Source organism: Neofelis nebulosa, chromosome X (genome assembly GCF_028018385.1).
Source record: "Neofelis nebulosa isolate mNeoNeb1 chromosome X, mNeoNeb1.pri, whole genome shotgun sequence".
Taxonomy (NCBI): domain Eukaryota; kingdom Metazoa; phylum Chordata; class Mammalia; order Carnivora; family Felidae; genus Neofelis; species Neofelis nebulosa.
In genome coordinates this window covers 112,669,253-112,695,731 of record NC_080800.1, presented here as the reverse complement: position 1 = coordinate 112,695,731, position 26,479 = coordinate 112,669,253, and the positions used below count along the sequence as shown (strand labels likewise).

At 44.7% G+C, this 26,479-nt stretch overlaps 1 protein-coding gene across 1 annotated transcript in view; it reads right to left on the bottom strand.

Annotated features, from left to right (window-relative positions):
• Positions 1 to 4,041: 4,041 nt before the first annotated feature.
• ADGRG4 (adhesion G protein-coupled receptor G4) overlaps positions 4,042 to 26,479 on the bottom strand; it is a 121,869-nt gene continuing 99,431 nt past the window's right edge. The window contains exons 19-25 of the mRNA XM_058714761.1: positions 25,126 to 25,229; positions 22,712 to 22,833; positions 18,130 to 18,398; positions 14,546 to 14,624; positions 11,520 to 11,800; positions 5,691 to 5,792; positions 4,042 to 4,508 (exon numbers count right to left, since the gene is read on the bottom strand). Of these exons, the coding sequence (XP_058570744.1) occupies positions 4,288 to 4,508; positions 5,691 to 5,792; positions 11,520 to 11,800; positions 14,546 to 14,624; positions 18,130 to 18,398; positions 22,712 to 22,833; positions 25,126 to 25,229 (1,178 nt within the window). The 3' untranslated portion in view covers positions 4,042 to 4,287. The remainder of the gene's footprint in view (positions 4,509 to 5,690; positions 5,793 to 11,519; positions 11,801 to 14,545; positions 14,625 to 18,129; positions 18,399 to 22,711; positions 22,834 to 25,125; positions 25,230 to 26,479) is intronic.

Genomic DNA, 26,479 nt, shown 5'->3' with positions numbered 1-26,479 from the left:
CGTTATTTCCCTGGTCTCAATTCTGGGAAGCAACAGAGCTGCGATTTGAACCCAGCTCTTCTGTCTCCACAGCCCGCGACACCATACATATTCCCAAGGATGATGGAGGACTTGATTTATACTATTGAAACCCAGGAGTCTATCTTTCTTCCTCATTGGAAAGGTCCAGTCGTCCTTATTTATGTATTCATTTATTGCCTAAAGAGTAATACAGTCTCTCAACACAACATTCGAAAGAGGGATAGGGTGAAAAGTATGTCTTCCTTCTTCCCAAATACCCGGCTCCCCTTCCTGAAGGCAACCACTGATGGCAGCTGCTGTGCATCGCTCCAAAACGTTCACCTCTTCACTCCTTCCTACCCAAGGTCAAATGTGAGCAGGCTGCTTGGCTCGGAAGCCCCAGTGGCAATATTTGGAACAGGATTAAAAAGGCCACACATCGTGCTTAGCCACAGAGCAAAAAGCAGGCAGAATTCATCCTCGGTACTCACTCTGTTGCCTTTGGGTGACTCTCTCCACCTCCATCCCTGTACTTTCTTACTCACCCTAACTTGTCCTCTCCTCACTAGAGAGAACCACCCGCTTCAAACAGCTCCTGCTCTGTTTACATTCCTCAGAACCCTACCCGCTATGCACCCCCCACCCCAGGGGCTGTCTTGGCTGAGAAATTCATCCCCACTAAGGAGTTCTTGGGTGTCCGTGGATTGATGAGGCACCCTTTTCACAAAACATGTTTCCACTTCAACAAGAGGATTCAATCAAAGAGTGACTTGAATAATGGGGATTTCAGATACTTTGTCATGACAGGCCAACAGGATATTATTTTTTCCAGTCTGACTCTTCCTACTTCCCCTGTGGGTGTCAAGCCAACTGGGTGTCAGAGAACTTTGGCCACCCAAAACCGTTCCATTCCCAGTGCAGTAAGGACCCTGATCTTGATTTTTTTTTTTTCTTGCACGATGGGACACTTAGAGTTTTTGAAACCAAATCTCCAGTGCTGTAGACATTTCTCCCCTAATATGTCATAAATACAGGCTCAAATCTTATCTAGAGAAAGAAACAGCTACAACAATGAATAGGAGAATTATGCTGACTTTAATATCCGCTAAATGCTATTTGATTCTGCTCCTTCCAAAATAATAGAGCTTGAGCAAAGTTGGAGCAGATGGCTTCACAAACCCAACATTTTCCCCTAATCTGGGGGTAGGGGGAGGCGGGTATCTCTGCTGGGAATTATTGAAGAAATCCTTGGGAGTGGAATTCATTTGGACGTCCACAGGTAATATTCTTTTCACATAATTAGACACAACTTCACAACCCCAGGGAGAGAAACACTAGGGATCTTCATCAAAGCCACCTGCATTAAGGAAACAAAGAACATTTTCAGCCATGGCATTGGGAACTTTCCACATAGTAGAAGCATAAGACGTTTTTTACCGAACAAAGGAGCATATAGAGGAATTAGAAAGGAAGTCAAGGTAATGGTGCTTCCCTTGGATAGTTCATACAGATCCAGGGCAAAATAATTCATCCTGCCAGTACTGTTGAGGCAATTACAAATGCATGTGTTCATCGTGCATTGAGAATAACAGGCTGTGTTCTTCATGGTAACCTTAACCTGGGGGGAGGAAATTCATGCACAAACCTTGAAGGTCTTCAGGAAGAGACAACATAAAATGGTAACACACACATACCTACGTCCCCTGAAATTCTTACCCGGAAGGTTTAGCGGTTTCTCAAGCCCGAGGCATAATTTCCCTCTGTGCTAATGGAAATTAAGCTGCTGGCTCTGACTGATGGCAACATCCGTTCCGCAGATTTAGAACATGTGGCCCAAGAGGCTACACTATCTGCCCCACCAGACGAGTTACTATTGCAACTCCAGGCCCCTTGGCTCCCTGGATCTATTGCTTGGTACAACATTAAGATCCTGGACATGGTATTAAAAACAACCCCCAAATCCTGGACGTGGCGGGATAGGAGAGACATGTACATTTGAGCCATATATTTGCTAATGAAACAATATCCCCCAGGGACAGCAGGAGAGCCAATACTAATTAACTCTTTTGCAAAAATGATGTTTCCCTGTCAGCCTCAACTATTATCTACTAAGCAGCTTCCACCGCTCCTGCCCTCTATATGCTATGGCTCCCCAGTGCCTCCATATGAGCCCCGGGACGTATTTGCACATTAGCTTGCCAGAGTGATGGACCCTTGTGAGCACGGAAAGAGTTGTTTCCTATGACCAACTTTCTCGTACAGAGATGGAGACTGAGATTGTACACTAGCTAGTCAACCGGCCTAAACTGGAAAACAAAGCTGCCCCATATAGTCCTGAAGCTGGTAGGCACTTTCGAGATTATCTCTCCGAGCCTCCTCGTGTTTAAGGTAGAGAGAATATAGCTCTGAGTAGAGGAGGGATGTGCCTGAGGTCACAGGGTTAGTGACCAAGCTGCGCCTTGAACGAAAGCCTTTTGACTCCAAGTTTGGTGTTTTAATTTTACTTTTTCAAATTTATTTATTTATTTATTTATTTATTTATGTTTAAGTGATTTCTATACCCAACGCAGGGCTCAAACTCACCATCCCAAGATCAAGATTCACGCGTTCTTCCAACTGAGCCAGCCGGGCACCCCTTGGTGCCTTCATTTATTTATTTTTTTACCCACCATACTGACTCCAGATTCACTTTAGCCTCTGGGAATAAATCTGCTGTGTGGAGCCAACACGATGAAAAATGCAAGTGGACCAGGCGGGTCTATAACCAGCACCGAGAAGGTGGGAGGAGGCCTACGGCCAGGCCTCCAAAGGTGTTCTGGGTATGTGAACTGGCATCTCCTTCGGTCCTCAAGGAAGACAAGCAAACGTCATTGCACCATTGTCCAACTAGAAGCACAGAGTGGTCACGGCAGCAGCCTGAGTACCTAAGTCCTTGCTCCCTTGGTCTTTCTCCTCACTTTGGGCCTCTGGATCGATCCTTTCCCTACATTTTCCCTCCCAATACCCGTCTCCACCTCAAAAACTCTCTCTGGACCTAGAAATTTGGCTTCCTGGGGAAGAAGCTGAGCATCTAAGAGTGTAGCGCCGCTCAGTGGGCATTCTTGGTGGTGTGCGATGTGCACTAGTCTGAGAGCCAGGCGACCTGAGTTCTGGCCCCACTTCTGCTGCTGATGGCGAGTGAGTGTCTATAAGGCATTTTTCTTTCCCTGCTTAAGGTTCCTCATCTGGAAAATGAAGGGATCACACTAGACAATGTCGAAGGTTCCTTCTGGCTTTAATAGTCTCTGACAATTATTATTATTTTTAATCCAAGTTAGTTAACATATGGTGTAATAATGATGTTAGGAATCGATTTAGTGGTTCATCACTGACTTATAACACCCCGTGCTCATTCCAGCAAGTGCCCTCCTTAACGCCCCTCACCCATTTAGCCCATCCTCTCACCCAACACCCCTCCAGCAACCCTCAGTTTGTTCTCTGTATTTAAGAGTCTTTTATGGTTTGCCTCCCTCTCTGGTTTTATCTTATTTTTGCTTCCCTTCCCTTGTGTTCATCTGTTTTGTTTCTTAAATTCCACATATGAGTGAAATCGTGTATTTGTCTTTCTCTTATTTCACTTCACATTATATACCTTCCAGTACCATCCACATTGTTGCAAATGGCAAGATTTCATTCTTTTTGATCACCAATATTCCAGTGTGCGTGTGCGTGTGCGTGTGTGTGTGTGTGTGTATGTGTGTGTGTGTGTGTGTATGTGTGTGTGTGTGTGTGTGTGTGTGTACATACATACATACCACATCTTCTTTATTCACCAGTTGATGGCCATTTGGGCTCTTTCCATTCTTGGGCTATTCTGACAATTGTTTTGAATTACACATGAATCTGTTTTGACCTTCCGTCTCTTCCCTCCCGCCTTAGTCTAATAACCCACCAGATTTGCACATACTAAGTTCACTAAGTGCTTCCTTTTTAATTTATTTTTTATCTGAGAGAAAGAGAGAGCATGAGCAGAGGGGGAGGAGTAGAGAGAGAGAGAGTGAGAAAGAGAATCTCGAGCAGGCTCCACGTTCGGTGTGGAGCCCTATGCAGGGTTCAATCCCATGACCCTGGGATCATAACCTGGGTTGAATTCAAGAGTCGGACGCTCAACCAACTGAGCCACCCAGGCATCCCTCACTAGGTGCTTCTATACACACTTTCTCAGCCAGGAATAAGCCCAGGTATATACCTGCACGTGTGCCTTTAGTTTTAAGGAAGAAGTATTTCCCAAGACCATGTATGTGGTCACTAATTCAATATTTCTGGAATGTAAGTGTAGACAACATGCCTTTGTCTCTCCCCATTTGGGAAGCTTGTTTCTGAAGGAATGCATTGTGCGGAGCCTAAAGATTTGAAAGTAGAACTGGTTGCAGGTGACTTGAAGGATGGTGTCAATACTTTGTGCTGCAAGGTTTTCTTCAGTCTCTCTTGTTTGTGCCTAACCTGCTGTCCACACCTGCTGTCCCCATCTGAAATGAAACCAGAAAAGTTAAAAACATAGAACTCACCAAATTCTACACTTAACATGGGTGACTTTTATGGTGTGTAAATTGTACCTCAATAATCCTCTTAAAAACATAAAGTTCAATGCACAGAGTGTCTGTTCTAGGCACCTCAAGGAGTCAGCTTTTCTATGAAGTTGTGAGAAGTAAGTTTATATTGTAATGTGTGGTACAGGCAGGCCCATTCACTTACCAAGGATGCCTGCTTTCCCTAGAGCCCGGTACAGGGACCAGCGGGTTACCGACATGCCCAGTACAAAGAGGGAAACCTAGGGGTGCCTGGGTGGCTCAGTCGGTGAAGCGTCTGACTTCAGCTCAGGTCATGATCTCGCGGTCTGTGAGTTCGAGCCCCGCGTCGGGTTCTGTGTTGACTGCTCAGAGCCTGGAGCCTGTTTCGGATTCTGTGTCTCCCTCTCTCTCTGACCCTCCCCCATTCATGCTCTGTCTCTCTCTGTCTCAAAAAGAAATAAACTTTAAAAAAAAAATTAAAAAAAATAAAAATAAAAAAAAAAAACAAAGAGGGAGACCTCTGTGCTGCTACTTACAGAACCTTTGAGTCCAAGCACTTTCCTTCCCTAAAAGAAACACACTGGGCTTTGCATTGAGACTGAGAGAAGCTGTCTGAATCGGATGGAAGGGCCTTTTGATACATAGGAAATCAGTTGTCCTGGACTGGAGATATTCTCAGAGGCAACATCAGGGTCCACCACATGTCGCGCTGTACAGGATGGGCCATCGCTCCACCCAGCCTGGCTTCTCCTGCCTCCACTATCACTCCTTGCTTCCCACATCCACTCAACCCACTGTTGGCTATGGGCCAGAGAGCCCCTGTGATCCGGGGCCTGGAACACAGTAGGGCACTCAGTCAACATTCTTTTAATTGAATTGAGATTTGAGGTGACAGCAAGGACAAGCAATCCAAGGAATCTGGGCCAAAAGACAAGGTTCACTAAGTTAAAATAGGGTCCAAGTCGCATTCTTCGCTTGACTTCATTCGTCTCGGCACGAAAGCACAAATCATTTTCATGACATGGAAATAGCCGCCATTTTGATGCTGAGGCTCTATAAACTCAAGTCAGGTGACAAGTTAATCGGATCAGTTATATAAAACCTATAAAATTCAAAACCTTACCCAAACGGGCATCTTACCAGAAGAGTTATCCAGTCGTAACCACCCACAACGGAGATGTGTCTGCCACTGCTCCCGCACACTCTCCTTCATCATGCAGTAAAACACGAAAATGAGGAACCCTACATCAAAAGAAGAAGGCCAGTCTTCTTCAGTTTCTTTCGCTAGCTGTCACCAACACCCAGGCCCAGGTCTACTCTTGTCACCATAGATATTCCTCCTGAGGAACCCCAGGGCCGTTCTGGCTTTCTGAGCTCATATCTTGAGCTTCCCTTTCAAAGGCAGTGATGGTAAGAAGGCCTCTATCAGGACTTCAAATCAACCACAGTTTGCGTCTTGGGCTGCCGTCTCTCCTAGAGCTTGAGACATCAGCTCTGCAATGGTAGCCACCCTCCAAGATGGCTCTCAATGACCCCTACGTACTGGCATCTGTATCCTTGTGTAGTCTCTTCCCACACTATATCAATAGAATATGGCAGAAGTGATGGCATGTCACTTCCAAGAATAGGTTATAAAATACGTTGTGGCTTCTTTCGATCTCTGATTACTCCCTCCGAAGGAATCCCAGTGTTACATCTTAAGGACACCCTGCGGTCCTGTGGAGAGGCCCACATAGTGAGGAATTGAGGCTTCCAGTCCACAGCCATGTGAGTGAGGCTTCCTGGAAGCGGATTCTCCAGAGCAAGTCAAGTCTCCACATTACTACAGCCTTGACTGACAGCTTGATTGCAACTTCATGAGTCCCTGAGCCAGAAGCACCCAGCTAAGCAGCTCCTGAATCCCTGATACACAGACACTGGGTAAGGTAATAAGCGCTGTTGTTTTAGGCTGCTAAAATTTGGGAGCACTTTGTTACACAGCGATAAATAACTAATACACATGCGCTTTGGCACAATTACACCACGTGGAAACCATACATTTGGATGCCGTCATTTTTCACTGCCAACCCTGATTTTGCCCTGAAAGTGGGAGGGACAGAGAGAAGCAGTGTTGGCAATTTCTCACCCCCATCCTCTAAAATACCTCCTTGTGGGGCGCCCGGGTGGCTCAGTCGGTGAAGCGGCCGACTTCGGCTCAGGTCACGATCTCGCGGTCCGTGGGCTCGAGCCCCGCGTCGGGCTCTGGGCTGACGGCTCGGGGCCCGGAGCCCGTTTCCGATTCTGCGTCTCCCTCTCTCTCTGCCCCTCCCCCGTTCGTGCTCTGTCTCTCTCTTTCTCAAAAATAAATAAACGTTAAAAAAAATATAAAATAAAATACCTCCTTGGGAGAGAAAAGTAGGACTTGAGATTATCCTGATGGCAAATGCTCTGGAGGGCCAATTGGATTTCCTGAAGTTTGGAGGCGGAATTGGCAGAAATAACTCCCATCGTCAGCCTGATGCTTATTTGTGGCCCAGGCTAAGTGTCTTTTGATCCACCAAGCCTTTCCAACTGCCTCAAACTGGAACTCATCCTTTTCATTTCTGAGCTCCCATAACACTCTGTTTCTTACACAGTTTGCTACATGTGGCCACTTTCCCCATGGATTGTCCATCTCTGCACCCAGCTGTAAAGTCTTTTCATCTTCATATCTGCTGGCAGCCCAGCAGATAGATAAGTTTGTTGACTTGGCCTCCAGGGCACTCAATACGCAAACTCTCACAGTTTTCTGCAACCTTCATAATATCTTCCTGGGCCTCAGAATCTTTCTTTTGTCCCAAATGCAGGCTGTCACCCTTTGTTCGCTACACAAGCTTTGACTTGCCCCCTCACTGGCCGGTTGTGCTGAAGTAAATCATCAGTGACGGATTGAATCTGTCTCGACTCGTTTCAAGTTGAGCATGAGCCAATGGTAAATGCCCCCAAAGCTCGCTTCAGCTATAGCATTTAATGGAAGTCAAGAATCTTTCTCATTGCCACGTAGTACTCCATTGTGTATATATAAACCACAATTTCTTTATCCGTTCACCAGTTGATGGACATTCAGGCTCTTTCCATAATTTGGCTGTTGTTGAGAGTGCTGCTATAAACATTGGGCACAAGTGCCCCTATGCATCAGTCCTCCTGTATCCCTTGGGTAAATTCCTAGCAGTGCTATTGCTGGGTCATAGGGTAGATCTATCTCTAATTTTTTGAGGAACCACCACACTGTTTTCCAGAGTGGCAATGAGAAAGAATGAAATATGGCCCTTTGTAGCAACGTGGATGGAACTGGAGAGTGTGATGCTAAGTGAAATAAGTCAGTCAGAGAAAGACAGATACCATATGTTTTCACTCTTATGTGGATCCTGAGAAACTGAACAGAAGACCATGAGGGAGGGGAAGGAAAAAATAAAAAGAGGTTAGAGTGGGAGAGAGCCAAAGCAGAAGAGACTCTTAAAAACTGAGAATAAACTGAGGGTTGATGGGGGGTGGGAGGGAGGGGAGGGTGGGTGATGGGCATTGAGGAGGGCACCTTTTGGGATGAGCACTGGGTGTTGTATGGAAACCAATTTGACAATAAATTTCATATACTGAAAAAAAAAAAAAGAATCTTGGCTGAGGTGGGTGAGAGTCTCCTGCCATCTTGCCCTCGTTTCAACCTTTCTCCTACCAGCACCGTATTCAGTTTGGGCGGCTTTGTTTTGAGACGATGACAACAAATCGAAGTACTCGAGAATGGAGAAGTCTTGCAGTGGGAACACAGGGCAGGGAGAGATGGTAGCTATAGCTACAGATCTGAAGGGGCTATCACGAAAAGAACAAATTAGGCGTGCTCTGTGTGGTGGCCAGGTCAGAACTGGGAGCAGTGGGAGGGAGCCACGGAACAAGCACGCAGTAGCACATCCCAGCTAATCTTTACTAAGTAGTGTAATCATAGCCATTATGCTATTCATCTTGTTTTTACAGATGAGAGACCCCACAGTCCAAGAAGTCTAGTACATTTGACCCAGTCACAGGGCTAATGTGAAGGTGGCCGTGTCTAGACCAAATGCAGGCAGTCTGGCTGCAGAGCCCAAGGTCTTAACCACGGCCCTATGGATACCACCCTCAAGAAAGGGCGACCGGGTGAGATGTGGAGCCGATCAGAAGCTTCAGTGGTAATCATATTACAATATATCAGTGTATCAAATCAACATGTTGCACGCCTCACATTTACACAGCTTTAAATGTCAAGTATATTTCAATTAAAAAAAGGAGAAGAGTTGAAGGCTCTGCTTTATGGAACGGTGAGCTCTCGGTCCCTGGAAAGTTTCAGGGGGAGGCACGTGGCTTCCTGTCACTCAAAGGGAAGTTGGATGGGGAAGATCTCGGGTCCCCAGCCCCAGCCCTGAGACTCTCTGAGTCCAGGTGGGAGGCAGCAATCTGGAGGCTAAACGGAAAGACATGTCTCACCAACTCCCCTGAGGGCTTTATCTCCATGTAACCAAACGACGGTGGTGACGAATCGAGCAGCGTTCACCCTTTCTGAGCAGCAACCACCTGGAAGGCGCTGCAGCAAGCTGGTGAGAGCAAAGCCCGGTCTCGGAGCAGGTAAAACTCCTCCAGCTCCAGCACAGACGAGGGGCAACAGTGACAGGAAGCACCTATTACCGTTCTGATTTCCTGCGTGGCGTTTAGTTTGTTCTCAGACTTAAAGGTTATTATGTGAATTCCAATGAGCTGCCTGCCAGCTCTCCCTCTCTGCCTGACAGCCTTCCCTTTTCTTTCCAATAACAGATTGATCTGCTTACTCACTAGAACACAGGCATGAGGGAAGATGTCAGGTTTTTGTCACCTGCAGTTTTATTTGTGCATCCCTCCTTCAGAAATGGCTCATCAGGCGCATAATTTTTTCACGCCGGACCACAGGGCAACCCCCTTCAGCCAGAATTGCAAACTTGCCATCTGTCTTGTAAAATGCCTAATTTGTTCACTTGTTTCACTGCATTCTTGTTCCGGGTGTGTGTGTGTGTGCGTGCGTGCATGTGTGTGTGCGTGCATGTGCGTGCGTGCGTGCGTGCGTGTGTGTGTGCAATTTGAATTTGAAACTCAGGGCTCTGCAACCCCCTCCTCTGCAAGATGGCACATTCTATCTTGTGAGGCAGGACTAGGAACTGGAGACACTTGGTGCTTGATTGACATGAAGCGTATCTGACAGACAGAGACAGCTTGACTCTGTTGACGCTGGATCTGTGGGACTTTGGATTTAGTCCTCAGGAGATCCCCAGTTGGATTCTGCTGCTAAGCCATGGAGACTTCCTGCTTAGATACTACTTTCTCTTTCCACCGCAGGAATGGAACACTTGCTGCTTTGAAAACACCCCTCCTTCCTTTCTCAGCTCTAAACCGCTTTGCTTTCTCATTCTTTTCTCAGCTTCCCCGTTAACCCCTCTTTCCAAACGGTGAGTGTGTGTCTCTCCTCAGAACTAGTGGGTGGGGTTATTGCCGAGGGAGAAATCCGCCCCGGCATCTGGTTCCTAACCCACTTCTGTACACATTCTACACCGAGGCATTTTGTGTCTTCTTACGTCTCGATCAGAACGTGCTTGGAAGATTCTGGTGGGACAGAAAGTCTCAGCTGATACACTTCATTGCTCTAAAATGAAGATGGTTTCTTGAATTGTATGTAAGACGTGAGAGCAAAAATTGTGCCTTATTCTAGATTGCTCCCCCGTCTCCCTGAAGCACCTTGCAAATGCCTGGCATAGAGCCACTACGTACCAATTCATATTTCCGAAGATTCCTCAGGGGTTAAGAATCAGACGACAAAGTGTTCCGAAGTTATTTAAATGCTAGGTTAAAATAAATTTTAAAGTCCCCCCCCCCCAGCAGAATTTCTCAGAAGTTTTTACCTTGGTAAAGGTAAAAACTTGTATTGTGCCATTTTAAGAATGGGAGAATATAGTTTTCTGCACTTCCCAAACTTCTTTGGCCATAGAACTCTTCTCTTGCTGGAGGATCCTATGGACCACCCACGGACTGGAGTTCGGTAAAGGGGCTCATTAAACAGATAAATAGAAGCAGTAGGCGAGACCCTAACTCAACACGCTGCCCAAGTTCACTCACAGCTGCCCCAGTAGCTCAAATGAACTGGGCCAAACTTGAGAATAAGAAGAACACAGAGCAGAGTTTTGAGAGTCCCAGGAAACCGCTCTGCGTGCCTCTTGCCCCCAAGATTTTTAATAGGCCAGGTCAGGTTAAAATGAACATCAACAGTTACTCAGGGGTATGTTAACCAGATCCCTGGTTTTGGCCTCCCATTTAATCACTTCATTACCATTTGCTCCATTCACCAGAAAATCGGAGTGAAATTAAAGAGCTATAGAAACACTAGCTTAGGATCATCTAATTCAACCAGTCGTGGTGACTTTTTCAAGGTCAATGTGCAGCAATACCAGAACCTTGACCTCTCACCTTGGCCCACTGCTGTTTGCACCTCACCTGCATTCCTTCGTGACTGTCCACTTTCCTAGCCCAGCTCCTTCCCACAAGATTAGGATCTCTGATGTAGCCAGAGCCTAGGGGGTCAAAAGTTTAATATTTCTACTGTCCAGTAATTGGTGTATTCAACTGGATCGCGCACTTAAGAATGTCAATGCAAGTGTGGGTCTGTACACTTATGCACAATGTGTTGATGCAACGAAGACTGTAGCAAGTATTACCAGTCGGTGTTTGGTATAAACATCGCCAACTAGCTGGGGTTGAATTAGCTCTCTGGGCTTTTCTTTATATCCCCAAGTAGGAGGGAGCTCATTCAATGAAGTCCCGATGGCTAGCTAATGTTTCCAATGGCTGCCTGTCAATTCTTTTCCTCCTTTCAACCCCCAAAAGGTGAGATTATTTTCCCAACCAGCAAAGCTTTGGTGGAGGTCTGGCTAGCCAGAGAAAGTACAAAGAAACAGATGTTACCTTGCAACGTGTTGAAAATGGCAAAAAGATATAAGAAAAAGATCCTCACAGGTCCCCAGGCAAAGAAGGCAAACCCCCAGGTGAGGCCAAGTAAGAAGGTCAGGCTTGTTGTGCCTTTGAGGTCACGCAGGATTATCTTCCGCCGGGTCCTCTGGCTTTGGGAGTTCATGGAATTCAGTTGAGCGAAAACAGTGCAGAACATGGAGAGATTCATTAGAAATATGAGGCAAAAATAGGCCACAACTGAGGTGTAAAAGATAGAATCATCTTTAATCCAACAACTGTAAGAGACAAAGAAGAGAGGGCCATTGTCAGGTAGAGAAACACAAACTTGCATTTTGTGGTGAGAATCTGAAGATCACCTCATCGGTTTTATTTCACCTGAGAGCATCTGCCCCTGGAGAGGGGAACCGGTCTGGCAGGAGTTCACTCACTGGGGACACACTGGGGCTGGAACCCCAACCTCCTGAGCCCCCAGCCCAAGGTTGTTTCCAGCGCCAGACATCCTAGAGGCTTTGCAGGAACTTCTCAGTCCGAATCCCCAGTAGGCTACTCTGTTTCTCAGCAGCAGAGAAACAGATTTCTTATTTTCTTCCAAAGTGGCTTTCCACCACCACCCCACCCCCCGCGCCCTCCCCCTCCCCCTTACACCTAAGCTTTTATTTGCAGGATGGATTCTGCTTTGCATGATAAATATCACAGTAAAAGGACATGAGCAATGACTGCTTTTCTGAATGTTATATCAAACAATGACGAGATCATCAGTGTTAATGAAAATGCAACAAAAGGAGAGCAGCTCCGGTCGCATTGCTTTCAAATGTGATGTATATGTTAAACCTCTCTCCGCAGTCTCAGGTTTGGTCGACAAAAGGGAACACTGGCCGCTGGGATTGATTAATGAATGGCTCTACTGTTTCTATTAAAGAAGAAATATGTGACGATTCATAAGAACAGATACTTCGGCTAATTAACATTTCCAATTACTAGAGGCGGTATCTCGGGTTGTTGAACACGGACAAGCTTTACTAATTTAACTGTGTGTCAACTTAGCCGAGATCTCTTTTCCAGAACCAGGAAAATCCTTTGTGATGATATCGTTCGCGTTGGTGTGGATATTTTCACGTATGTGAGTTTGTGTGTGTTTGTGTGTGTTTGGAGGGAGGGAGGGGAGAAAACATTTGATTTCCCTAATGGAGTCTGATACTTAGGGTTGCCTGAACATCATCTTCAGCCTTAAATGAGGCTACCGAAGACATTTGAAAAGGGGCAGCGCTACATGTTTGGATACAGAATCATCTCTAAGGCATATTGTTAAGTACCAAACAGAGTACGTCTACCATAACAGAGTGTGCAAGAGAATATCTACACAGATCTGATTGCTGGTAATAAGAGTTGCATCAAGGGACAGAGACTGTGTGGCTAGAGGTTGGGAGCGGGGCTTACTTTTCATCCTCTATCCTTTTGTACGTTTGAATTTTGTAGTGTGTGCATGTATTACTTCTTCAAAATATAATTATAAAAAAAGCTCTCAGAGCACTCTGCCTCTTACTAACCAATTCACATATGAAAGAGCTCTTTTCATGAGTGGAGTTGGTTTTGTTCTGGTTTTTGCTTTTGCTTTTGATCTTTGAAGAAGAATCTCCATTAGGTAGACACTGGGGACCCTTTAAGCCATGGAACAGGCATGGAGGAAGGACAGAGGAGGAGACGAGAAGGAAGGGAGGGGAAAAGGGAGAGAAAGGAAGGGTAACAAGAAATTAGAACTGGAAGGCATCTGCTGAAGAGGACAATATAATTCTGACCCTCTGGAAACTGTCGTCTCAATAGGAAAGATGGGGGAGTCTGGGGGTCCAGACCTCCTACGTTTGATTCAAGTCCAGTGGGAGAGGAAATCTGTAGTAAAAACAAAAACAAAAACAAAAACAAAAACAAAAACAAAACAAAACCAACTTGAGAGGCAACAATGAAGACAATGAATCTGCATAAGTAAAAAAGCAATAGTGCCTGGCTGGTTCAGTTGGTTGAGCGTGTGACTTTGGCTCAGGTCATGATCTCATGGTTCGTGAGTTTGAGCCCCACACTGGACTCTTTGCTGTCAGTACAGAGCCTGTGTCAGATCTTCTGTCTCCCTCTCTCTCTCTCTGCCCTTTCCCCACTCGCGTTCTCTCTCTCTCTTTCAAAAATAAACAAACATTAAAAAGAAAAACCCAATCAGAAGCATGAAATGAAATCATGCAGTCTAAAGAACCACATGGTAACTAGCTATGTGCCTATAAAAGAAGGTTCTGGAAACGTAAATGGCTACCTTCTTGGGGCTGTGGATGAGAGCATCAAAGAGATTGGGCTGATACAGTAAGAAGAAAACAAAAGATGATGAACACAGCATGATGTATAGACTCATCAAATCATTAAGCTGTACACCTGAAACTAATGTAATGTGGTGGGTCTACGGTACTCAAAATAATAAATAAATAAATAAATAAATAAATAAATAAATAAATAATTTTTTTTTTAAAAAAAGAGAAAAGAAGAAAAGAAAAACAGGACAACAAATCTGAGCCAATTTACAAAGGAAAGCAGTGGAGTGTTTTTCAGGGGAGGCCTTTGTGGAAAGGTGGAAAATTTCCTTACAGTGGCCACGATAACTCCTTCCAAGTTCTGTGAGCTTTCTAATCATAACTGCTGCAGGTTAAGTAGCCCTTACTATGGAACAGGCCCCATGCTGAGCACTTTATATACATGATGTCATCTTAATTTGCACGCTACATTGACAGCAAACATTATTGTTCCCATTTTCCAGTGGAGGAAATGGAAGGAAGAGGTAAAGTAAGTTGCCGGAGGTCACACAGAGAGCAGGCACCTAGCCATTATATGAGTGCGCCCATGACTGAGTTTAAGCCAAAAAGGCTGAGGCTGAGTCCCCCGCCCTCCCACCCCCCACTGAAGCCAGCATCAAGACTGAGCCGCAGGTCAGAACACCTCCCCGCACACCCTGATGGACAAGAGCATCATCGCCTGGTACTTACAATGGAGTCGTTGAGCTTAGGGTTCCGTATAGATCTTTTTTCACACTGAGTGTGATCACCACCATGATCCCTGGGATTCCTAGAGTGGGGAAGCAAGCCAAAGGCATTCCATTAGGAAGCAAGGAGCGGTCCTGATCATGGACTGTGGGCCCTGATACACCAAGACACTGTTTAAATGAGCCACAGATGTGCGGGCATCAAAATACCATTGTTTGCAAAATGTTTGTGAAGTCTTCCAAGTTAAACATTTCTAGGAGTTCTCCAATCTGCTAAACTAAACAGCATGCCAAAGGCTCCAATACAACGCCCACTGGTTATTAAAAATAGCTCAAGCGCCAAAAAATCAACTTGGCAATAGAAGTATCTAGTTCGGAATGCAGGTTCATATCAAGCACTTCTTCCCAGATGATGGGCTGCCGATTTTTTCTCCTTTTCCATAGAGCCCCTGACTTCCCGGGACCTTTTTGTCTAGGTCACCTTGGAGGAAGGGTGCAAGCAATCAGCTGCAGCCTTCGGTGCTTTCTGACAGGGGAGCTGTTTCCACACTCGTTACTATTTGACATTTTGACTAGATCGACCAGTTAACGACCAGTCAATTCGGCCAGACTATAATAAAGCAGTCAGTTCAGTCAAAGTGGTCAAACGTGACCCGAGTGTAGACACAGGATCGAAAAATCCAATTTCAGGTACATTTGCAAAATTTAAATGATCTCTTTATTTCTAACAATGTATTTCTCCTAAACTAAGAGCATTACACCTGCACACATTTTAGGGGTTTTTGTGAGATACTTTGCAAGGCTGTTCTAAACCCCAGAGTGCTAAGTAGGCATCTTGAAAAACCCTCTACTGTCCGATTCTGTGAGAAACGAGACAGTCCCTTTTGATCGGTGTATCACACACTTAGCGCAGTGCCTAGCATGATGTAGATATTTACAAAAACACCTGTTGGGGAAAAAACCCCACAGGAACAGACCCGTAAATATGAGGAACAAACTAATGGTTGCCAGGGCGGGGGGAGAGAATGGGGGATGAGCAACTTGGGGGAAGGAGAGGAGGAAGAACAGGCTTCCGGTTATGGGATGAATAAGTCACAGGGCTGGAAGGCACGGCGTAGACTCGTCCGATCACTAGGTTGTACACCTGAAACTCATGTGACATTGAGTGTCCACTATACTGCAATTAAAAAAATGTTTTTAATCTGTGAGAGGCCAGAAAGGAGGGATGGAGGGAGCTCTCACGCTCGCGATGGAAGTTGGGAGGTGGTCCCCAAGCTGTGTTTACACTTCGGTAATTAACAAGTTAATAAATTACCGATTAACAAACAAAAAGATCCCGACTGGTTGTTAACGAATGTGGACCGATCTGCTGCCCTGGACAGGGATTTAAATACAGGAGTAAAACCCTGTCAACAGGTTGCAGAGCAGGAAGCCGATCTGAATCTGGGCGGCACACCCCATGAGCCCGCACGACTTTGAGAAGACCGCAGGCGCAGGCCTGTGAGGAGGTGCTCTGAGGCCATCCCCTACCCGCCTCTCTATCTCCTGAGTGGGGTCTGTCACGAAACATTTTCTCATCCCTCCCAGGTTCGGAGGAGGTGTGGGGCTTTGCGCCCTGCCCCCTCAGAACAGAGCTGCAGGATATAGAACCGCATAGCCTCAGCTCAGAGCTGGTTCTTCAGCGACAGGGAATCCCTCAACTCGTGTGGTAGCCATCTGTTCCCTTTTGTCCTTCTTTCATAGCGAGCGGGACGAGGCCTTGGCAGCTGGCACCTTTAGCTACTCTTCCGTCCACCGTCTATGTAAGTGATCAGCTGAATCTGGAAGCAGCTTCTAGCACCGTGACGGGTCGAGCCAGTCAGGCCGTGGCCTTGGCTTGGGTGTGTACTTGACACTCCCGAAACGTATCCTGCCTCCAAGTACCGAGTCTTATTTAGCCTTTCCTGCCTCTCCCGGTACACCAGCAAGTGCGTGTGGGCCGAGAAGATCGGAAAGAGAAGTGAGCTCTGGAGAGCACACTTAAGGAGCAGGTGAAGCCGGAAGGGGCTGAAAAGGAAGCTGAGGATGACGACGAGAGAGAAGCAAAGCCGGGACCAAGCGCTTTTTACAGCCCGTTTACTGTTAGCCATCTGTGGGTTATCTGCGTGGGGGGTTATCCATGAAGCCCCTTCCATATCAGTTTTCAATCCCTTGGTTGACTTGAGATGAAGACTTCCAGGCACAGGAGGAGTATACTGACTGCTTTTAGCTCCATGTTCCTGATGGATTCTAACATGTACTAAAACAATCGTAGATGATGCTTTGCTTAATATCTGCCTGTCTCTGCCCCCCGACATTAGCATGGATAATAGCACTGTGTAGCCAATGAAAGTGTGTGTGCTATGTTAATGAGCTCATCAAAAGCATGAGGAGCTAATTGGGAAGCTGTTGTCTTTACAAGGGCGGCGGAAGATAAAATCTACCCTCACATGGATCCGAGGCATCCCACTTAATATACATCTTCTGTGTATCCAACACATTCTCTGAAGTCAAACTCTGGTTTGAATAGGCAAAGCGAAGGGACAGGAGCTGGCCTGACCGTGCCAGAAATACAGGGCGGCAAACCAATTAAATAACATTTAAAAAGAGGGAATAGTCATGCTGGGTTCCCTTCCTGGCTTTTTCCATAGAGAAGCAGTGACCGCCAGGAGGTATAGGGGGAATCGGGGCGTGTCTGACCCCGCACCCCTCCCCACATTGCACGCGCTCTGTCCCTTCAACAGCAGGGCTAGGTCACAGAGGTTACATGTCCAAACTCCGGAGCCAGATATCTGCTCCAAATCCTAGCTCTGCCACTTACCAGCTGTGTGCATTTTGGCAAATCACCTAACGTCCTTGTGCCTCAGTGTCCTCACCAGTAAGTGGTTATGATGATGAAATCTTTCTCACAGAGATATAAGGAGTGCTAAGTTTGCAAAACACTTAGAACAGTGTCTGGCACGTGTAAGTGCCACCTACAGAAGTACTACCATACGTGTAAGTGTTGGCTATTACATCAGTAAGTATTTGTTGGGTTTTAACTTCTGTAGAGAGAAGGATAGCATCTGACAGGTTCACCGCGGTAGATCCTCCATTTAGCACAGTACACAGCAGGTGCTCAATAAATATTTGTGGGCCAATTCCTCACCATAGAGGTGAAAAATTGAATTTAGGGGCACCTGGGGGGGGGTCTCAGTTGGTTACGCACCTGACTCTGGTTTTGGTCATGATCTCACGATTTGTGGGTTCGAGCCCTGCATGGGGCTCGTGCTGACAGTGCAGAGCCTGCTTGGGATTCTCTCTCTCTCTCTCTCTCTCTCTCTCTCTCTCTCTTTCCCTTTCTCTCAAAACAAAGAAAATAAACTTAATTTTTTTTAAAAAAGTTGAATTTATAGAGCAATACAGGCAGAAAGAGAGACGCACAGCCAAACACCAGTGAGCCAATCCTTAATCCCTTACTGATGCTAATACCAGAATTTGGTCCTGAATAATGCGTCTCATGAAGCTTGAATTAGAAATACGCACAAGGCTTCAAACAGAGACATCAAGACCAATGGCAGATATACTTACCCCAACCAACTAGACAAAATTTAAGGATATAATTGGGAACGTAGATGTTGAAGACTCGGACCAGAGAGATATACATGTGGACCCCCTCCAGGCCCATCCAAGTCAAAGAAACGAGCAGGAAGTAATGAAGCGCCCCTGCGGCTGTGATACACAGTCCCGCCTTCTGAAATGACGCGGACCAGGAATTGACCAGAAATGCCAGGTTTAGCATCAGTAGTGCTGTGCACAGGTTGATCAGGATTTTGGAAGGATGATCTTTTCGAAGTTTGCTAAAAGAAAAGACACAGTGTTTAGTTAGGTAGGGTCTCTGGTTTGAATCAAGCATTGCCACATCTGATTTGCCTAATAAGTGAAAGAACAAAAGAAGTGACTGTTGAACTTGCTCGTTCTACCTTACACGTCTGGATTATTGAGCTCCCCACCCTCTTTCCAGGTAGTCAAAGTATCCTAAATACGGTGCCCTTTTCTAACAGGAATAATACTAACCTCAGGCAGCTAAGCAGCCCCCTTTTATTTTTCTTTTACTTTCTCCTTGTCTTTTTCTCTTGGGGAGAGGGGAGGGAGGCGTTTCCTGAATACTACCATTCTATCATCACTCCTTCAGCAGACTCAAAGCTTGATCTACTTGTTACTTCTTGTGCTGTTGATTTTAGCCACCCTGACAGGGGTGAGGTGGTATCTCATTGTGGTTTTGATCTGCATTTCCCTGATGATGAGTGATGTGGAGCATCTTTTTGTGTGTCTGTTGGCCATCTGGATGTCTTCTTTCGAGAAATGTCTGATCATGTCTTCGGCCCATTTTTAATCGAATTATTTGTTTTTGGGGGGTAGTCAGCTGTATCAGTTTTCTTACATATTGTTTAAACCATTGTATTGTACACATTTTAGAAGTTTATTTATTTATTTTTTAGTAATCTCTACACCCAACGTGAGCCTCGAACTCACGACCCTGAGATCAGGAGTCACACACTCTTCCGACTGAGCCAGTCAGTGCCCCAGTTTTTTATATATTTTAGATACTAACCCTTTATCAGATATGTCATTTGCAAACATCTACGCTAGAGGTAGAATATTTTCAAATCTCAGAAGGCTCCTTCGTTCCTTCTCCCATTCAATAACAACCCCCAACTCCCCCGACACATAGTAGAAGTAACCAATATTTTAGCTTTTGTCCCCACAGGTTTAGTTGGGCCTGTACTTAGTACTTCATGTAAATGGAACCATGCGGTATGCTTTCCTTTTTTTCTGGCTTCCTTTTGGCTCGACTCTGTGTCTATGAGCGTTTGATATTATGTTGTATTGTTCAGAAGCAGTTCATTCTTTTTGTACTGCTGTGAAGCATTCCGTTTTATAAGCATACCACAATTTATTCATCCAGTCAACTGTTAATGTACATTGGGGTTGTTTCCAATTTGGGGCCACTATGAATGAAGCTGCTGTGAATATTCTTGTATATATCCTTTGGTGGACACATGTCCACATTTCTCTCGAATAGTAAAGTTTCCGGGTCAACAGCTAGATATATATTCATCTCCAGTACGTATTGCCAAAGAATTTTCTAAAGCATCTGTGCCATTTTGCATCCCTACCAGTAACATATAAGAGTTCCATTTGAGGGGCGCTTGGGTGGCTCGGTTGGTTAAGTCCGACTCTTGATTTCAGCTCAGGTCATGATTTCATGGTTCGTGGGATCAAGCCCCGTGGAGTGCAGAGCCTGCCTGGAATTCTCTCTCTCCCTCTCTCTGCCCCTCCCTGGTTTGTGCACACTCTCTCTCTTTCTCTCTCACTCTGTCTCACCCTCTCAAAATAAATAAACATCTTTAAAATTTTTAGAAAAGAGTTCCAGCTGTTCCACACCCTTTTGGGCACTTGCTCTTGCCAGTATTTTTAATTTTAGCCATTCTGGTAGGTACACAGAAATATAACTGTGGTTTTAATTAGCATTTCACTGATGAATAATGATGTTGAGAACCTTGTCACATGGCTATTAGCCATATGAGTAAAGGTTAGGATTACACATGGATATCCTCTTTTGTGAGGTACCTGCTCAAGTCCTTTGCCTACTTTTTTTAAATTAAACATTTGTACTTCATTTTTAAATTTTTATTATTTTATTTATTTTATTTTTTAAATTTACATCCAAGTTAGTTAGCACATAGTGCAATAATGATTTCAGGAGTAGATTCCTTAATGCCCCTGACCCATTTAGCCCATCTCCCCTCCCACAATCCCTCCAGTAACCCTCTGTTTATTCTCCATATTTATGAGTCTCTTCTGTTTTGTCTCCCTCCCTGTTTTTATATTATTTTTGTTTCCCTTCCCTTATGTTCATCTGTTTTGTCTCTTAAAGTCCTCATAGGAGTGAAGTCATGTGATATTTGTCTTTCTCTGACTAATTTCACTTAGCATAATACCCTCCAGTTCCATCCACGCAGTTGCAAATGGCAAGATTTCATTCTTTTTGAGTGCCGAGTAATACTCCGTTGTGTGTGTGTGTGTGTGTGTGTGTGTGTGTGTGTGTGTGTGTATACATATATATATACTACATGTTATTTTTCCATTCATCCATCGACGGACATTTGGGCCCCTTCCATACTTCGGCTATTGTTGATAGTGCTGCTATAAACATGGGGGTGCCTGTGCCCCTTCAAAACAGCACACCTGTATCCCGTGGATAAATACCTAGTAGTGCAATTACTGGGTCACAAGGTAGTTCTATTTTTAGTTTTTTGAGGAACCTCCATATTGTTTTCCAGAGTGGCTGCACCAGCTTGCATTCCCACCAACAATACAAAAGAAATCGTCTTGGGGCGCCTGGGTGGCTCAGTCGGTTGAGCGTCCGACTTCAGCTCGGGTCACGATCTCACGGTTCGTGAGTTCGAGCCCTGCGTCGGGCTCTGGGCTGATGGCTCAGAGCCTGGAGCCTGCTTCTGATTCTGTGTCTCCCTCTCTCTCTGCCCCTCCCCCGTTCATGCTCTGTCTCTCTCTGTCTCAAAAATAAATAAACGTTAAAAAAAAAAAAAAAAGAAATCCTCTTTCCCCGCACCCTTGCCAACATCTGTGGTTGCCTGAGTTGTTAATGTTAGCCATTCTGACAGGTGTGAGGTGGTATCTCATTGTGGTTTTGATTTGTATCTCCCTGATGATGAGTGATGCTGAGCATTTTTTCATGTGTCAGTTGGCCATCTGGATGTCTTCTTTGGAGAAGTGTCTATTCATGTCTTTTTCCCATTTCTTCACTGGATTATTTGTTTTCTGGGTGTTGAGTGTGATACGTTCTTTAGAGATTTTGGATACTAACCCTTTATCTGATATGTCATTTGCAAATATCTTCTCCCATTCCATCAGTTGCCTTTTAGTTTTGCTGATTGTTTCCTTTGCTGTGCAGAAGCTTTTTGTTTTGATGAGGTCCCAATAGTTCATTTTTGTGTTTGTTTCCCTCACCTCTGGAGACGTGTTGAGTAAGAAGTTGCTGCGGCCAAGATCAAAGAGGTTTTTGCCTGCTTTCTCCTTGAGGATTTTGATGGCTTCCTGTCTTACGTTTAGGTCTTTCATCCATTTTGAGTTTATTTCTGTGTATGGTGTGAGAAAGTGGTCCAGGTTCATTCTTCTGCATGTTACTGTCCAGTTTTCTTAGCACCACTTCCTGAAAAGAGTGTCTTTATTCCATTGGGTATTCTTTCTTGCTTTGTCAAAGATTAGTTGGCCATACGTTTGTGGGTCCATTTCTGGGTTCTCTATTCTGTTCCATTGATCTGAGTGTCTGTTTTTGTGCCACCTTTGCCTACTTTTAATTGTATTGTCTATCTTTCATCTGTAGGAGTATGTATATATATATATATATATATATATATATATATATATATATGTATGTGTGTGTGTATATATGTGTGTGTGTGTTTGTGTGTATATACATACACACACTCATATGCATCCTACAAAAAAGTCCTTTGTCAGATATATGCATTACAATATGCATTGTAAATATCTTCTCCCAATTTGTGGTTTGCCTTTTCACTATCTTAATGGTGTCTTTTTTAAAAAAAAAATTTTTTTAATGTTTATTTTTGAGAGAGAGAGAGAGAGAGAGAGAGAGACAGAGTGTGAGTCGGGGAGGGGCAGAGAGAGAGAGAGAGAAAGAGAAAGAGAGAGACAAAGAATCTGAAGCAGGCTCCAGGCCCTGAGCTGTCAGCACCAGAGCCCCATATGGTGCTCAAACCCAGGAGACATGCGATCATGACCTGAGCTGAAGTCGGACGCTTAACCAACTGAGCCACCCAGGCACCTCAATGGTGTCTTTTGATAAAAGAAGTTCTTAAATTCAATGAAATCCAATTTATCAACTTTTCCTTTTATGCTTAGTGTTTTTGTATTGCTTTTTAAAAATCGAATTACAACCCCCCCCCCTCTTTAGAGGAGCCTGGGTTGTTAGTTTTTCATCTATGCACTTCATAATCTAATGGATTTGACCTCTTCTTATTGTGATGAATAGGAACATTTTACGAAATTAACATGGTTACAGTGACAACAGCATTCATCAAACCAAATTAAACCTACTCAGAGCAGGACTTTATCAACTTACTGAAAAGCTATGTATGTCACCATTGCAACTCCCAGGAAAATGGAGGAGATTCCACATCCAATGTATGTTATAAGCACTAATATCCGTTCATTCACTGCATCCACTGCAGACCTGGATAAATCCTAGGAAATGCAATAGGCTGTGTTTGATACATTTTCCAGAGCAAGTTTATGGTAAAAGCCTTCCAGGGATCACTAGCGGCAGGTTCTCAGGATATACAGCATCTCAGCTATAGCTCTTACAAAACCGGGGTACGTGGATGGGTATACGATAAGACTGTATGTTGGTTTTTTGAGTGTGCCTAGTGCAACTTACTGTGTACAGGTCATGAAGAGTCATCAACAGCACTGGAAGAACATTTAGTCCTTGGTTTTATTGTCATTAACATGTTCCACACTTAAAATATAACCAAACTAATAGAGGTGAATTTGGCATGCAAAGTGAATCATTATTTGAACTAAGCGTCCCCAAACACTACACAGAACATTAAAAAATGTTCCTTTTCTTTAGACTTTAAATAATTTTCATGAAATTAAGAGACAAAATGGGCTTTAGGGATCACATAATCCAGAAATGTCTTAACCTGAGGACCATAGGAAACCTGAAATGGCATGCAGAGTCATAGGAATCTGTGTGTGCTTTGTTCTGGACACAAGGTCCGCGGTTTTCCTCAGATACTTATAGAGATTTATGAATTATAAAAGGTTAAGAAGCACTGGTCCCCCCAGTAGTTCCCAACTGGAAGCGATATTGCCCTTCTCCCAGGGACATTGGCAATGTCTGGAAACATTTTGGTTGCCATAACTGGGGGTGCTACTGGCATTTAGTGGGCAGAGGCCGGGGATGTTGTTCAACATCCTGCAATGCAGAGAACAGTCCCCACAGTAAAGAATTCTTTGGTTCAGAATATCATTCGTGCCAAGGTTAAGAAATCTCGGTCCACTCCCACCTTTCACGTTTCAGAAGACAAATCTAAGGTCCAAACAAGTAAACGAACCTGATCAAGGTCGGATAGGTAGTTAGTGACAGAGCTGGGATGTGAGCCCTGGTCCTTTGACCCCCTACCAACTTGGAGAGAACTCGACGTAATTCCTACAATTCAGTAAGTATCAATGGAGTGCCTCTCCTTTTTGAATAAACGTGGTTAAAAAAGAAAAGAAAAGGAATATAAAACAGACACTCGGCCCTCAAGGAGCCTACCATTAGTAGGAGAAACAACTCGTGCACAACACATTTAGATAACAGTATATCATATATATAATAAAGTAAGTTAAGAAAACTAAGAAAGTACTCAGAGAGGGGTCGAGAAGAAGAAATACATTTTAGAGCCATCACCTTCCTTCCTTCCTTTTTTTTTTTTTTAAGTAAACTCTCCGTGCACCATGGGGCTCAAACTCACGAGCCCAAGATCAAGAGTGGCATGCCAACTGAGCCACCCAGACGCCCCTTTGAGAGCCATTTTGGAGGCTCTAGGCCCGAATATGTGAACGGGTCAGACAGCCCTTGTACTGTTCTTGCAGCCTGACAATTAAAAATTGGAATGGCGATACCCTTTGACCCCGCAATTCTACCGCCATCAATTTATCCTACGGAAATAGTTACACCAGCGTTAGGAGATAAAATGAGTAAAAATGCGTCTTACAGCATTGCTCATGATGGAGGAAAACAGCAACAACTAAAACGCCTGTCTATTGGGGACTGGTCAAATTCACCGTGTTAAATCCACACAAGAGAATTCTATAAAGATGTTGTGAAAACTGAAGTAGATGGATATGTATTTGCCCGAAAGGTGTCCCACTGTATCGTTTAGTGCAAGGCCAGTGGCAAAAAGAGGGTGAATACTTTGATCCCATTTTTATAAAACAACAACGTGTTAATATACACATAGGAAAGGAATGTGAAAGAATGCATATAAAGGTGTTAAAGGTGGCGATCTTGGGGTGCCTAATGGCTCAGTCAGTTTTTAAGCATCTGGCTCCCGATTTTAGTTCAGGTCATGATCTCACAGTCATGAGATAAAGCCCTGTGTCCAGCTCCATGCTGACAGCACAGAGCCTACTTGGGATTCTCTGTCTCTGTCTCTGTGTCTCTCTGTCTCTCTGTCTCTCTCTCCCCCCACCTGCCCTCCCCCCCTCAAAAATAAATAGATAAACTTTAAAAAAAGGTGGTGATCTCTTGGGAGGGGGATTATAGGGACCTTTTCTGTCATGTTTGAATTTTGAGAAGCAGACATTACTTTTACAAGGAGAAAAAATAAATATTTATTTCAATCTGCCTTACTTCGGATGGACGAAGAGGGGGCTGTCTCCCCCTTGCATGCCACTTTTCCATAAGAGTTCACACATATATTTCCGGTCTGTAATCTAATAAAAGTTGTCCAAATTCTATCAAGGAGCGATTAAGAGACAACTCACCATTAAGACTCCAAAATGGGTGAGGTGGTCACACTGACAGATTGTGTGATTTACGTCTGTTTCCTTTACTTTACAGCCTGACGAGTTCCATCCACCTTGCCCATCTGCAGGAGACAGAAGGGAATTTCAAAGCAATTTTGTTTTTCTCAGAAATGTTCAACTTTTCATTATGGGCACCTTCCGAGCGTGTGTTATAATTAGTATTCTTTGTTAAGAGAATAAGATAGAGGTATAGTTGAACATTGAAATGAAATTAAGTCTAATAGGTGAAATTGACTTTTTGGGAACTTCATGCATGGCATACCCTCTTTGGCTCTCACTTCTGGTTCTGGCACAGGAACTTCTACAGATTCCTGCCAGAGATGAGGACAGACTCTAATCACGAACAACAGTTATGCCACCATGCTGGAGTGACAGAGTAAGAACTGTTTTCTTAAGTAGCACAAATAGAAAACAGGTAGATCTAGAACTTTCTGAAGGACATGAGCTATGGAATATGGGCTGACATTTTGGCCTGCTTGGTGGCCCCAGAATAGACATCTGAAACAACCAGTTCAAGCCAGATCATGGTCTGTCACTCCTTAGGGCCAATTAGAGTCTCTGGTTTACTTGACACTTGCCTAGTTTCTCACTCCTGAGCTTATTTAGGGGTTTTAAAACCAACCCTCGCACCTCCATAACCTGTAGATCTCAGATACTAGGCCAGATCTAGAGTAAAACGTCCAGTATAGCACTAGACCAGAGAGGTTATCATAAAATAGGCAGCTAAGTGTCATTAAAATTTGTCCATCCAGGATAACCCGATAGATTCCAGAGGTTCTGGATCCATGGACGGAGGGTGGGGGGCAAAGGGTGACCCGGGAGAAGTCTGGCAACTGGCATTGGTGAGCATGCGGATTAACTTACTGAGGCTGTGGGGGTCAAGGCTCATCATTTTACAAGAATTTTATCCTGGGAGACTTGGAGAAGATCAGGAAAGGACATGCTATCCCTGTTGTAGGAAAGGACTGGTAGTCCCACATCCCAGGGAGTCAAGCCGGAGGAGAATTTCCTTTTTCTCCCAGAATTTCAGAGAGACTGAAAAGGGAAAAGTTCCCAGGCAGAGGGGCACATAGTCATTCTTGGCATTCCAGGGAAAATGGATTCTGGGTGGGAATACTTTGAGATTTGGCAATATCCCTGGAGATTCCAAGGGAGAAGGCAAGCCTAGGAGGAGGCCCTTTAGCAATCCCCAAGCCCAATTCCTTCTCTTACTGTCCCCAACGACTCATACCTAGCCAAACGGGAAGGGCCATTTGAGACCCCCCCAAGAAGTCTTACCCCCTCAATGAAAAGATAAAAAGATTGGGGCCCC